The sequence below is a fragment of the Ochotona princeps genome, chromosome 15, assembly GCF_030435755.1.
Source record: "Ochotona princeps isolate mOchPri1 chromosome 15, mOchPri1.hap1, whole genome shotgun sequence".
NCBI lineage: Eukaryota > Metazoa > Chordata > Mammalia > Lagomorpha > Ochotonidae > Ochotona > Ochotona princeps.
This window is the reverse complement of record NC_080846.1, coordinates 46176505-46189930: the sequence shown is the minus strand read 5'-3', so window position 1 is coordinate 46189930 and position 13426 is coordinate 46176505. Positions and strand designations below refer to the sequence as shown.

At 43.4% G+C, this 13426-nt stretch overlaps 1 protein-coding gene across 1 annotated transcript in view; it reads right to left on the bottom strand.

The window, feature by feature from the left end:
• CFAP54 (cilia and flagella associated protein 54) overlaps window positions 1-13426 on the bottom strand; it is a 358105-nt gene that overhangs the window by 66373 nt on the left and 278306 nt on the right. The window contains exon 65 of the mRNA XM_058673646.1: window positions 664-770. Within this exon, the coding sequence (XP_058529629.1) occupies window positions 664-770 (107 nt within the window). The remainder of the gene's footprint in view (window positions 1-663; window positions 771-13426) is intronic.

Here is a 13426-nt window from a genome sequence, read left to right as displayed (position 1 = left end):
ACATTTGAATAAGAATGGATCCTAATTGATAGTCTAAAAGGTAGGAGGAGCAGGCAGCATCATTTCCACCTTCAGGTAGAGGTACCAGGGAATAGGGTCAGGAGGCAAATGAACAAAGGAGTCAAAAGTAAGCCAGCTAAGTAATGATAAAAAACTTAATACAACCTGAGAAACAGACTTTGGGCTTCATGTATAACACAAATACCTTTGGGGGACAGAGAGAAAGGTAAAACAAGGGGAATGGTAGAATCTGGGTTTAATTATGCAATCCCATATACAACTACATTATTTTTTTAACTCACAGGAAGTGCAAGAAAAATGTAGTACAGACAGCCTTGTATTGCCCATAATTTCTCAAAAATATATTGCCTGTTCCTCAAATAACTCTAGGCACTATCACTAGTATTATTCCACTTTTACTGATAAGGCAGTTGAGCCAAAGAGGTTAAACTATTCAAGGTTACAAAGGTTACAGCGGGCACACACAGCTTTCGAACCAAAGCACATGGGATTCAAAGTTCTTATGCTTAAAGACAGAAGTACAAGTTTCCTCTAAACAATGTTCTTCAAAAAAAAAGTGTTTTTTTTTTCAAAGGTCTCCTATAATTTGCCCTTTGTCAGGAAAGAGAGTTAGGTAATATAGGAAAATTCCTCTTGACTTGCCTAGTCAGTGGAATCCATAAAGAGCCAGTACACACATTGCTGCTAATGGAATGTCTGATGTCTGAAGTCTTCATGGGCTTCATGTTATATGCATACAGTAACAAAACCTGTAGGAAAAATAAAATGTGGCATCAAAATTACACTACAAAATAAACACTCCAAAAAGAAGTATTTATTCTCAAAATAATGGTCCTTTAAAAACCGTGGCCTAGCGGCTAAAGTCCTAGCCTTGAATGCGCCAGCATCCCATATGGTCGCCGGTTCTGGTCCCAGCAGTCCCGCTTCCCATCCAGCTCCCTGCTTGTGGCATTGAAGGGCATTCGAGGACAGCCCAGGGTCTTGGGACCCTGCACCTACGTGGGAGACCCGGAAGAGCTCCTGGCTTCAGATTGGCACAGCACTGGCCGTTGCGCTCACTTGGGGAGTGAATCAGCGGCTGGAAAATCTTCCTCTCTGTCTCTCCTCCACTATATGTATACCTGGCTTTGCAATAAAAATAGATAAATCTTTCTTTTTTAAACAAGTTTCTCTTTAGAAGAAAAAACAGTGGCTCCCACCCCCAACACCTTTAAAAAAGAAATCGTATGGACAAGGACTGTGCAAAGGTTTTAAGATGGAAATATACGCTATTTGAAGAGTGACATCCCATGTGCTACAGTTAGGTGAAAATCTGCCTGTGTGGGCCCTCTATACCAAGTATTAGGCACATGCTGATGAACACAGGCCTAGTTCCTCACTTCTTCCCAACCTGCACCTTTCCCAGCAATGGCCAGAGTCCCTTCTATGCATGCAGTGATGGTTTTCCCTTTTTCTTCACTCTCTTACTCAGTCTAAAGGCAACTTTCCAGCCCGCACCTTTCAGACTCAAGTTTTCTCTTGCTGATTGATGTTCTAGTCATTTCCTGATTGTTTGGCTTCTCACAATGCTTCGAGGCAGTCCCCTATGACGGAGCTCTCATTTCCAGTCATGGATTCACAGAATTTGAGATTCATAGAACCTTAGAGACAATCTGATCTAATTCCTTCGCGCTGAGATAAGAGAGCAAAGACCCAGAGTTGTCTGTTAAAACTGATGGATGGGGCTCTCGTATTTATGTCTGCTGCTTTCTTTTAAATCAAACCAAAATCAGAGTAAAGGGACTTTACGTATCTATGGCATAAGTTCACAAGGACAGAAAGAACAAGCAAGGGAGGAGAGGCAAACAAAAGTTGTCAGCAATACTTTGGAGGGAAGAAAGCACTTGGAAGAACGCTGCTCTATGAGAGCAAAGGTTGTGTCCTAACTGCTTGTAGATTGGTTACCAACAAGAAGCTTGGCCAGAAATGCTGCACGGGCTGCGGGACTGGTGGCTCAGTGGAGGCTCGGGCCTCTGTGAAGGCAGGGGTGGGGATGGGCATTGTGGCAGAAGGGAGAACCACCAACAGTGATGCTGGCATTCTACATGGGTGCTGGCTTGTGCCTCGGCTGCTACACTTCCAATCCAGTTCCCTGCTAAACGCCTAGGGAAAGCAGCAGTAGATGGCCTAAGTATGTGGACCCCTGGACCCATGTGGGACACACAGAAGGGTCTTAATCTGACCCAGCCCTGGCTGCTGCAGCCATCTGGGAGAGTAAATGAGCAAATTAAAGATCCTTCTGTGTGTGTATGTGTGTATTCCTCTCTATATAACTCTTTCAAGTAAGTAAAATAAACCTTTTTTTGTTGTTGTTGAAAGCTAGGAGTGAGTGGGGCTACAAACAGGGACCTTCAACATTTTCTTTCCTGTCCCAGGTTACCAGGATTGTCCTTCCCTCTTTTACTGCCTATCTCCTCTGTGAACATCTTCCATTTTATTCTCTGTTGATGTTAAATCAGAGAGGATTTATGGTCAGGTCATTAGTCATTGAGATCACTGGAATTAAGTGAACGTCTATGTTCTGAATTAGATCTGCCCCTTCTCTGCAGCATTCTTTTCTTCGAGCAAAGAGAAAACACCTACAGATGTTCTGGCATTTCAGCATCCTTTAATGAGACTACTGCCTCCTTCCACATTTGGCCTACAATGAGATCTATAAATCAATATTCCTGACCCAATATGCTTCTTAGTTCCTTATTCAAAACGAGAATAGGCAGCCAAGAGTCACTGCACAGGAAATGAAAGGCAGAAACCAAGACTTAAAACACAAGAAAGGAACTTGGAGAATCACAGGCAGCACAGCAAGCAGAGGAGAACTTTAATGAAATCATAATTAGCATCTTCAGAAAAGAGAAAGACAATATTCGCATCCGTGAAACAATAATGGTACTATCAGAAAATAAGAAAGACTTCTTAAAAATTAAAAAGTATTCTAAAAACAATCAAATAGTAAAATATCTGAAACAATGTTAAATTTCTCTCCTCAAATATATATTTAAAAAACTAAATTTAAATATAATATATGGGAGAAACAACCAAAAAAATTCAATCCACTAGTTTAAATATCTGAATATAGAAAGTTCAAAAGGTACAATGAAAATCAGAGGCAAGAAATTGTCCAAAAAAAAAAAAAATCTCTGAGGACCCAGGGTGGTATCCTAGCAGCTAAAGTCCTCGCCTTGCATGTGCTGGGATCCCATATGGGCACTGGTTCATGTCCCAGCCACCCTGCTTTTCATCAGCTCCCTGCTTTTGGCCTGGGAAGGCAGCCTAGGATGGCCCAAGACCTTGGGACCCTGTACCCACATGGGAGACCCAGAAGCTCCGGGCTCCTGGCTTCAGAATAGCTCAGCTCTGATTGCTGCAGCCAATCATTGGATGAATCATTGAGTGAATCATTGGATGGAAGATCTTCCTTTCTGTGTCTCCTCCTCCTCTCTGTATATCTGACTTTGCAATAAAAATAAATAAATCTTTTTTAAAAATTAAAAAAGAATGAAAAAAAATCTCTGTGAACTGAAAAATATGACTTTGCAGACTGAAAGGGTGAAATCTAAGAGTGGTCAGCACAACAGACAATAAAACACATACCAAGGCATGTTATGGGATTTCAGTCCTCAAGAGCCCTAGACCTTCCAAAGTCATTTAAAACAAACAAACAAACAAACAAACAACAAACACCTAACCAGGATTCGGCTACTGGATAGATACATAAAGAAATGATATCGGTATACAAAGAGAGATCTGCAGTCCCATCTTCACTGCTGTGCTCTTCACATTAGCAAAGACGTGGATTTAACTAAGACTTCCATCAGCAAACAACGGTAAAAGAAAATGACACACACACAATCCAGAATTCTAATTAACCACAAAAAGAAGAAAGTCCTGTCATTCGTATCAACAAGGGTGAACCTTGAGGACTTTCTGTTACATGAAACAAGCCAGATACTGACAAAAGACTGCATGATCTCATTCTCTATGTGCAATCCACAAATGAATCTCATAGAAATTGAGGCAAAACATTGGTTGCCAGAGGTGTAGGTGGCTAGGAGGGAAAAAAAATGAGGCAGAGGTTGGCAAAAAGATGTATAATACTTGGAAAGGAACAGTACCCAGAACTGACAAATATATAAAGAGAGGACATAATTGCCTGGAGCTAGGAACAGACAGAGATGAGGACAGAAACAAACAGGGATGATGACCGAAGGTTACAAGACAAGCTTTTCTCTGTGTAGAAAATGTCCTGAAACTGGTGGCAGTTGCACAACTCCATAAACATAGGAAGAACAAATGACTGACACAATTTAAATGAGTGAGGTGTCAGCTGTGAACTGGCCCTTCAGAAAGCCTTTCTTTTTTTAAAAAAAAAGACACTATAAATATAAATATACATAACATCATATCATCATATCATATCATCATATCATATCATCATTATGTTATGAATGTTATATGTTGTGTATAAACTAAAATTGAAGTGTAGGTGAGGTGGTCACAGAAGGTGGCTGGGAACTCGCATTTACTTTTAACATATTGGTTACTCATTACTATGTCAATTAATTCCATAATGATGTAAATTTTTGCTGATGGTATGTTGGAGCTTTCAATTGACTGGGATGATACTCTGCTGGCTCTGTCTTCAGACCAGAGAGGGTATACCTAAGAAGCCGTTGAACTTGACTGGACAATAAGATGCTGGACTCTATGTTTGGTATACACTTGCAATGGGGGAATCTCAACTGAACTTGAGCTGTGGTTATGCAACAAGGTGGAGGAATCCACCATGGTGGGAGGGTTTGGGGAGGGGTGGGGAGAACCCAAGTACCTATGTAACTGTGTCACATAATACAATGTAATTAATGAAGTAAAAAAAAAAAAAGAATGTGGGCAGAGAAGCCAGGGAAAGGTGAATGTCTGCAGCTTTGTAAGTGTGTCCAGGTTCTTTGTGAGTGTGTCCAAGTTATTTGTTGCATGACTCTCAGGATAACATATATTGTTGGGGAAGCTGGGACGTAGGTTTTCAGCTTAATGAATGGACTAAAGGATAATGACCATTTGTTCCTTTTAGGATTATGATTGGGTGGATTGCTGTATGATTGGGTGGATTATGATTAGGTGGACTGCCGTATGGACTTGTGATTTGCTATTGTGCTCTATTGTCTCCAAGCTTGATTAATAAAGACTCCTTAATAAACCTTAAAATATATATATAAATATAATAATAATTTATACTGTGCATCTATAATCTGGATAGTTTGAAAATCAGTCTTGCTTCCCTCCTGCCGGGTGTTAAAAAAAAAAACAAAAAACCAAAAAACAAACCAACAAAAAAACCACCTTGAAAGGTTTTATATACCAGGAAGTAATTTAGTATTTTTAAGTAAGCTATAGATTGAAAAGTTGGAACAAATTGGTAATATATCAGTTTTGTAGCTTATTTAAACTTAGTGTAGTAATAACTCTTTTTCTTAGAAAGAGATTTATTCATTTGAAAGAGTTAGAGAGAGAGAGAGAAAGGGAGGCAGGCCAGGCCAAGCCAAAGCCAGGTGTTAGCAACTGCTTCCAGGTCCACTGGATATCAGGGGCTTAAATGCTTCGGCCTTCCTCTGCTGCTTTTCCCAGTTCGTTGGCAGGGAGCCGGATCTGAAGTGGAGCAGCCAGGGCATAGACTGATGCCCGTGGAAGATGCTAGCAGGTGGACAGCGGCTTCACCTACTACATCACAATGCCAGTCCCATGATAATAAATCTTTTTTTCATTAAAAAAAACCCTTTATTTATTAGAAAGGCAAAGTTACAAACAGAAAGAGGGAGAGAGAGAGAGAATCTTCTGCCTGCTGGTTCACTCCTCAAGTGGCAGCATCAGTTTGGGACTGGGCCAGGAGGAAGCCAGGAAACCAGGAGGTTCTTCCAGATCTCCTGCATGGCTGAAGGGGCCCAAGCACTTGAGCCATCCTCTGCTGCTTTTGGCAGGGAGCTGGATAGGAAGCAAAGTAGCTGGGACACAAATAAGAGCCCATATGGGATGCTGATGCTGCAGACCATGGCTTTCCTTGCAATGCTGCAACGCCAGTCACCTAAAATCGATCTTTATAAGCATTCTCATAAAAGTCAAAAAAGACAATGGGGTTAAACTTCTCAATGGCAACACAGTATTATTAGAGAAAATGGAACACGGTCTCTCACTTTTTGAGCGACTACAATTCGCTGCCTAGAACATGATGAATTAAGCATTAAAATAAAGACTTCACACATCCCAAGTCTTTTTACCTGTTGAGTCATTTCAGTCATTTGCAACTCCTTCAGCATCTCAGGGGAAAGTAGTCATGGCATAGCCCTTGGCCAAACCTGAATAAAATACACCCACTAGCGATTGATGTCAGCCTGTCCTAGAGTCTAAAATACACCAGGGAGCAGCCTGTGACATCTTGCCAGCACTTTTCATAGGAAATGTGCATACTGATCATTTGCATCAGGATTCAACTGTTATTTTCATCTCTGCTGTTTAGCGTGGTCCTGCATGTGGTTTGGATTACATGAAGAGAGAGCTATAAAATATCCTGTCCAGGTAAGAAAGCAGCTTGCTTCGACCCAAGATATTCTGTCCTATCTTACTGGTTCATGCTCCAGCAGTGAACTACGTCCTCTGCAACAGAGAGGGACTCTACAGAGTCTGGAGCTCTAACGATGCTCTGTACCTTCTTGACCCTTCCATGAAGAGAATGTCTATGACAAAAATCTTTCTCTGAAAGCTGGAAGATATGAACATCTGACACAGGCAAAAGAAACAAAGGGAACTCCACTTAGAGAAACACGAAGCAATACTCGGGAGAATGGAGAGTGGGACTTTTTTTTTTTTCCCAGAGATGGGCTTTTAAATTTTTTTTATTGATTACTTTTCATTTTATTTAAAGGCAGAGAAACAGAGAATGAAATCTCCCATCCACTGACTCAGTCGCTAAATGACCACAAGAGCCAGGACAGAGCCAGGTCAACACCAAAACTCCAAAATTCAATCCATGACTCCCACGCTAGTGTTGAGAATCCAGGGACTTCCAGGGACTCCCAGGCAGCATCACCTGCTGCTTCCCAGGGTGCGCATTAGCACCCAGTTGGATCAGAAGCAGAGGAGCTGGGATGGGAACTGGACACTCCCATGTGGAATGATGCACCAGACACCCATCCCAAGGGAATTGAAATCCTAAGAAATCATGTGAACCATGAAAAGAATCACTCTGAAGCATGACTTTGAAGAATAACAGAAAGATGGAACTGAGATATACACCAATGAATTTGATCCTATTGTTGACTTTAACTTTCTTTGAAAGTTTAGGAAGAATCAGGGCTTCTAATATTTTTCTTCAGAGAGAGGATGGAAAGAAACGAAATAGTACCACATTTGTCTCCACTGTGAGTTAGACTCGTGGTCATAAGATGAATACTGACAGTTATTTCAAGAATTGTGGTAGAACTCCATTAGGAGGATATGGAGAGGGGGGTGAAGACTATTAAGACAGGCAAAGGGGTTGACACAGTCTTTTATCTTCCATAATAATGTGTGAGGCTGATCACTCAGGAAATTATCCTGGGAGCCCAGAATTCATGAGTATGGCTAAAAAGGCAACAGGAAAACAGAGGTGGATGAAAGAGTGGAATATAAATGCATCCGAGGGAGGGGGTTCAGGGATGAAGAGCTCTGGCCAGAGGACCACTGTTCTGCATTCAAGCCTTTCAAACTTTGACTTTACAAATTATGGAAAATTTGGCAAAACACTATTTATGAAAAGAAAATGAGACTAATTCCAGAGAGATTAGGTGAAGATCACACACTGGTTTATGGCGTTCACTCTTGTTTTATGTTTGTTCATTTTGACTCCCAGAGTGAAATTTAAACATTGCTGAATATGGGAGTCGATAGGACTTACAGCACCTATCACCTCGTCTTCAAGTTTCAGAACTTGCCACTACATCTGTAATGTAAGAACTAATGAAGTTCCGTTAGGCACGTGGGTAGAAAAATTTCAAAAGTGGATATGCTTCATATTTGACCCTAATCATGAAAGTCTCCAGCCTGCTATTTGTCAGTGGATACTCATACTACAAGGTTGAAGCCTTTTCTGAGTGCGGCACAAATAGCTGAATTTCAAGTACAGTACTGACATCAGAATTTCAAACAGCAATAAACTAGCCCCATTTGTACAGATGTGCCGAGCACAGGTTCAGAAGCCAGCATGGTTGGATATGCTCTACCGAGTACTAGTTTTGCAATCATGCACAAGCTACTTAAATATGCAAACCTCTGCCTCCCCATCTATACACTGGAGATGTAGCAAGGCCCATTCCAGCGATGGGTATCAGGTTTCAATGAGTCAAACTAGAGAGCCTTATTGTTGTTAATAGTCCCATGACCACCCTCCGCTCATTTTTTAAAGATTTAGTTATTTTTTAATTTATTTACACAGAGAAGGAGAGACAGAGAGAAAGATCTTACATGTTATTTTACTCCCCAGATGGCTGCACTGGTAGAGCTGAGCCAATCCAGAGCCTGGAATTTCCTGTGCTCCTGGGCACAGGGAATATGGATTGATTAGGGAAAAGGGCAAGGGGATGTGTGGGAGGGAGGACAACTGAGGGAGTATGCTACAGGTGAGGAATGATTTCTGAGGGATTTTCATCAACAAGGCAACAGTACTTGCAGGTAAGTGAGGGCCTGAGTCTAAGTAGTTTGGTGGGGTGGGGGAAGCTGGAAAACCTTTATGGGTTAGACTGATGCACCAGCCCACATGGGAGATTTGAGCTGGGCTAGTTATCATGGATCACCACTGACCACCACTCACTAGTGCACACTAAAGCTAGGGTTGGGGGCCTACCTGGCAAGGCTAGATTACAGTATCTGCCAGTGAGAGTCATAGAGTCATAACATGGGAAAAGTAATGTTAGGCTGGGCCATGACACTAACCAGCACATGAGAAGACAGATTCTGTGGGGGGATATGTGGGCCTACACCAGGGGTACTACAATTTCCACTGGTTTGCTTAAGAGCTGGAGGTAGTAACAGGCTGAGCTAGGCATGACCATGGAACCTTCTGACACTCATGGGTACTGGGGTTTGGAACAGGCTGAGCATGTCCAGGCTGCAACACCCACAGGCACACCCAAGAAGCGGGTATGGGGCAGGCAGGGTCACAATATCCACCAACTCATACAAAGGCCAAGATGGAGGGGGCAGGCTTTACTAGGTAAGGGCCTACCACCCGCCAACATGCAAGATTTGGGTTTGGGAGTGGGCCTGGTGAGGGAACTTGGGAAACTCCCCTGGAGGGATGTTCCGCTGGTGAGCATGTGATTCTGACCTGAGTGTTGGTCAGACTGGGAAGGTAGTAGCTCCACCTGTCAGCAAGTATGTGGGTTGCTTCTGTGGGGGGGGGTGTGTACCAGATCAGATGGAGCTAACCTTAGCCCCCTGGCATGCGCAGGATCCAGGCCGAAGTGCAGGTCATGCCAGACTAGGCTATCATGCCTACCAGTCTGCATGAGCCAGGGATGGGAGCAGAATGGATAGGGCTGGGCTGCTACCACAAACAAGTGAGAGATAAGGGCTGGAGCAAGCTAGGACAGGACAACTGCAGTATCTGATGCCAAAAACCAAGAAGGGGGAAGGGTTATGCCAAGCTGGATCAGAGCAACCACTGCAAAGTGCAAGAACTGTGGCTGGGAGCAGGCAAGGTTGAGGAGCTAAAGGGATGCCCAGATGGGTTGTGGCTTCCTCTGGTGAGCAGGAGAACCAGATGGGGGCAGGGATCTAGACTGGACATGACTTCAGTGTCCCGCAGCATGGGTATGGACTAGATCTGGGGCATGCCAGACTAGGCTAGACTCCAGTACCCACTGGTGCTTGTGAGAGCAAGCATAGGTATAAAGTAGGCTTGGCTAGCTCTCAGCACCCACTGAACCAGGCGAGAGCTGTGTCTGGACATGGACCAGATGTGGCTGGGCTGTAGCACCCAACAGTAAGAACTGAATGAGTGTGGGCCAGTTGGGCAATGCCACTGGTCCTGCCAGGACAGGAGGTAGATTAAACTTTGTCTGGGTCAAGGACCCACCATGAGTTCTGCCATGGGGAGGTGGCCTGATAAAGGAGCTTGGAGAACTTATCTGTCAGGACACAGTCTCTGCAAGTGAGTGTAAGAACCAAGGTTAGGAGCAGCCCAGACGAGGCCAGGTTACAATATCTGCCAGCACATGAGAGGGTCAGGTCTGGAGACAGGTCATGCTGGGCCAGTTTACAATACTCACTGGCCAATCTGAGAACCAGGATAGGATGCAGGACAGACAGTCAGGCTGTAACACTAGCCAATTCACACTAGGGCTGGGACTGAGGGGCTGGCTGGGCTGGTTTAGGCTGTCACATCCACCAGCATGAGCTGGAACTGGGAGCAGGTCAGGCCAGGCCAGGTTGCAGTACCAACCGTCAAATGCCAAAGCAAGGTGGACCATGCCAGACTTGGCTGCAGCAGCCACCAGTAAATGTGAGACCCAGGGGATGGGGTGGCACGAACCGAGAAAGGGACTTGCAGGGGTTTCCCCTGCTGGGCCTCTGCTCCCACTGGTGAGTATGAGAACTGAGACCAGGTGCACAACAGGCCAGGAAGGGCTACAACACCTGTTGGCCTGCGTATCAACTGGGTAAGGGGAAGAGCCATGCTGGGCTAACTGACTATCAACTGCGGCAAGTATGCACCAGAGTAAGTACAGGTTGGTCGGGCTTTGCTGCAGCATCAGTTGGCAAGTGCTGGGACTGGGGGCCAATTCCGTCAAGCTATACTGCAGAACCACCCTGAAAGTACAAGATCCAGCACTGGGAGTGGGCCCAGCAGGGAAACTGTGGGCACTTCTCTGATGGGCTGCAACTCCCACAGGTGAGATGAGAACCAGGGTTGAACATGGGCATAGCTAGAGAGGCAGTGGCACCCACCAGTGTTAGAGTGGGCTGGATAGTGGGGTCAGTTTGGTTAAGCTTTGTTTCAATGTCCACTGATGTGTATGAGAGATGAATGGGATATGGGACAGACTGGACCAGTCTGCTGCACATATTGTAAAGTACAGGAACCAGGGCTGGATTGGGCCTGGTGGGGGTAATTAGGGGTTTGCTGCAACAGGGCTGCCAGTTCCTACTGGTGTGCATGAGGACCAAGTATCTAGCAGGATGGGTTGGTTTGAACCACAGCATCCACTGGTTTACATAAGAGATGAGGCTGGAGACAGAAATGACCCAGTAATTGCAACTACCAGTATACACATAGGCTGATGTGTGTGATAGAATGAGCCGGATCCTGTACTGGCAAGCACACACAAGAGTCAGGTCTGAGACCACCTAGATGAGTGGGATCCCCGCCCCTTCCCCAGACTAAAGCACTGGACTCAGAACTCCAACCACAGGGAGAATCGTAAGATCCGTGGTCAGACCATGGAGCACATGAGTCAGAACTGGGCCTACTAAGTGGCTTAGCAGAGCAGTAGATGGCACGCCCAAATGCACATGGAGGAAATGGCAGTCCATAGTAGCCTACAGAGGACATTGGGTACCACAGCAGGAGAGCAGAATAAATTGGTCAACAACTCCAGCCAAACACTGACAGCAAATATCTGGGCAAATGGAGACTCTAAGTTGGACTATGTCAGCCAATGGCCCTTGGAAGGATTTCCCCATCCTTGGATCTGAAAGATCGACAACATTTTGGAACTACCAAAACCACATGAACAGAATCTACAACATTTTGGAACTACCAAAACCAACAGAACCCTGGGAACATGCTCCACATTAAGGACCCTGGGATGACAGTGGGTGGCCATTCACTGGGGCAACTGGGAGGCTGGGTGCAGCTTCTCCCTTGATCTCTTCCACCTTCCCAGCTACTGGAAGAAGAAAAAGAAAATTTGAAAACAATGGTCTCACTCGCTTTCCCCTAATTCTCCACCTTTCCCACCCTAAGCAACTATGTGTCCAGAATTTTCAAGCAAGGTATAAATAATGGAGAAGGTGTTGATTAACATACTGATGCTTAGAGAGCTTACTGAACTACCCAAAAGTTCAGTCATTTTTTTGCGTTTCTGGTCTGTGTACTCTAGGTTAAAGTTGTTGATTGTGGATACATTAATTTACTCTGCATTCATTTATGATTCGCCTTGTTCTGGTGTTTTCCAGAATCACTGTGTCTGTTCAAGGAGCTGTCTGAGCTGAGAAGTTGTGTTTTTTTTTTTTTAACTAATAGTTAATCATAGGTATTGGAGAACCTGACTGGAAACAAACACATTACGCGCATGGGATGTGTGTGTTTATGTTTATATGTGTGTTTACAAAATGTTGGGGCTCTCTAGTTGGGTGGGGTGTGACTTTGGAGAGACTAGTTACTGTGGTAGAACGTGGGAAACAAAATAGCACGAGTTTTCCATAAGTAGTTGGATGTTGGCTTATGTTCTGGAATGTGCTATACAATTACTATCACTGGCTCATTTTAAATGCCCAGAGATGGACTGGAACCATTATTATATATACATACTATATCAAGAAAAAATAGTAAATTCATATCTTTGCAGTAATTTTTTACAGGTATTTTCCCATTAAATACATTCTATTTAGGCAAATGCATCTAATCATTTTAAATTTTACGTAGTCAGTAACCAGAGTAGCCTCATTTTTCTTAGTAAAATCCATGATTAAGAAAATACAATGTAAATTATAATTACTAAAAATAGAAAATAAATGCAAAATTTTCTAGGTTATAAATGAACTCTGATTTTTTTTTAAATAACAGCTGACTATATAAGAGATTTGTTTTTGAAACTTTATAGGTTAGATCGTCATCTGGTTTATAAATTCTCTTGGTCACGCTGTTTGTATCCCTGCTTCTTGTATGTAACCTAAGAAGAAAGTCACTTTGCTATTTTAAGTTTATTTTAAACAACTGATAATTTATATCCTTATTGACTGATACAGGACTAATGATCCTGTCACAGAATAATTCTTAGATTCTATTTTTATGTTTACGTCCTGAAAATAAATTATGCAAGTTGTTTTATTTTAATTAAATCTTTTAAAGCAAGAGAAGTTTGTCTCATGTGTACCATCCCTGTAGGCCAAGATTGTGCACAAGATGACCCTCTCTTCCACTAGATGGAGTTTATTCCTGACTTCCTCAGCTTGGCATCTTGACAAAATGTCTGGCATGTAGTAGGAATGTATGTGTGTATTACAAAGAAATCACTACCAGGAATCAGAAGCATTAGGCCCCATCCCTATTTTTGGCATTAATAAGCTGTGGCACTGATCAGGTCACTTAACCCATGTGGACATTGTCCCCTCATCT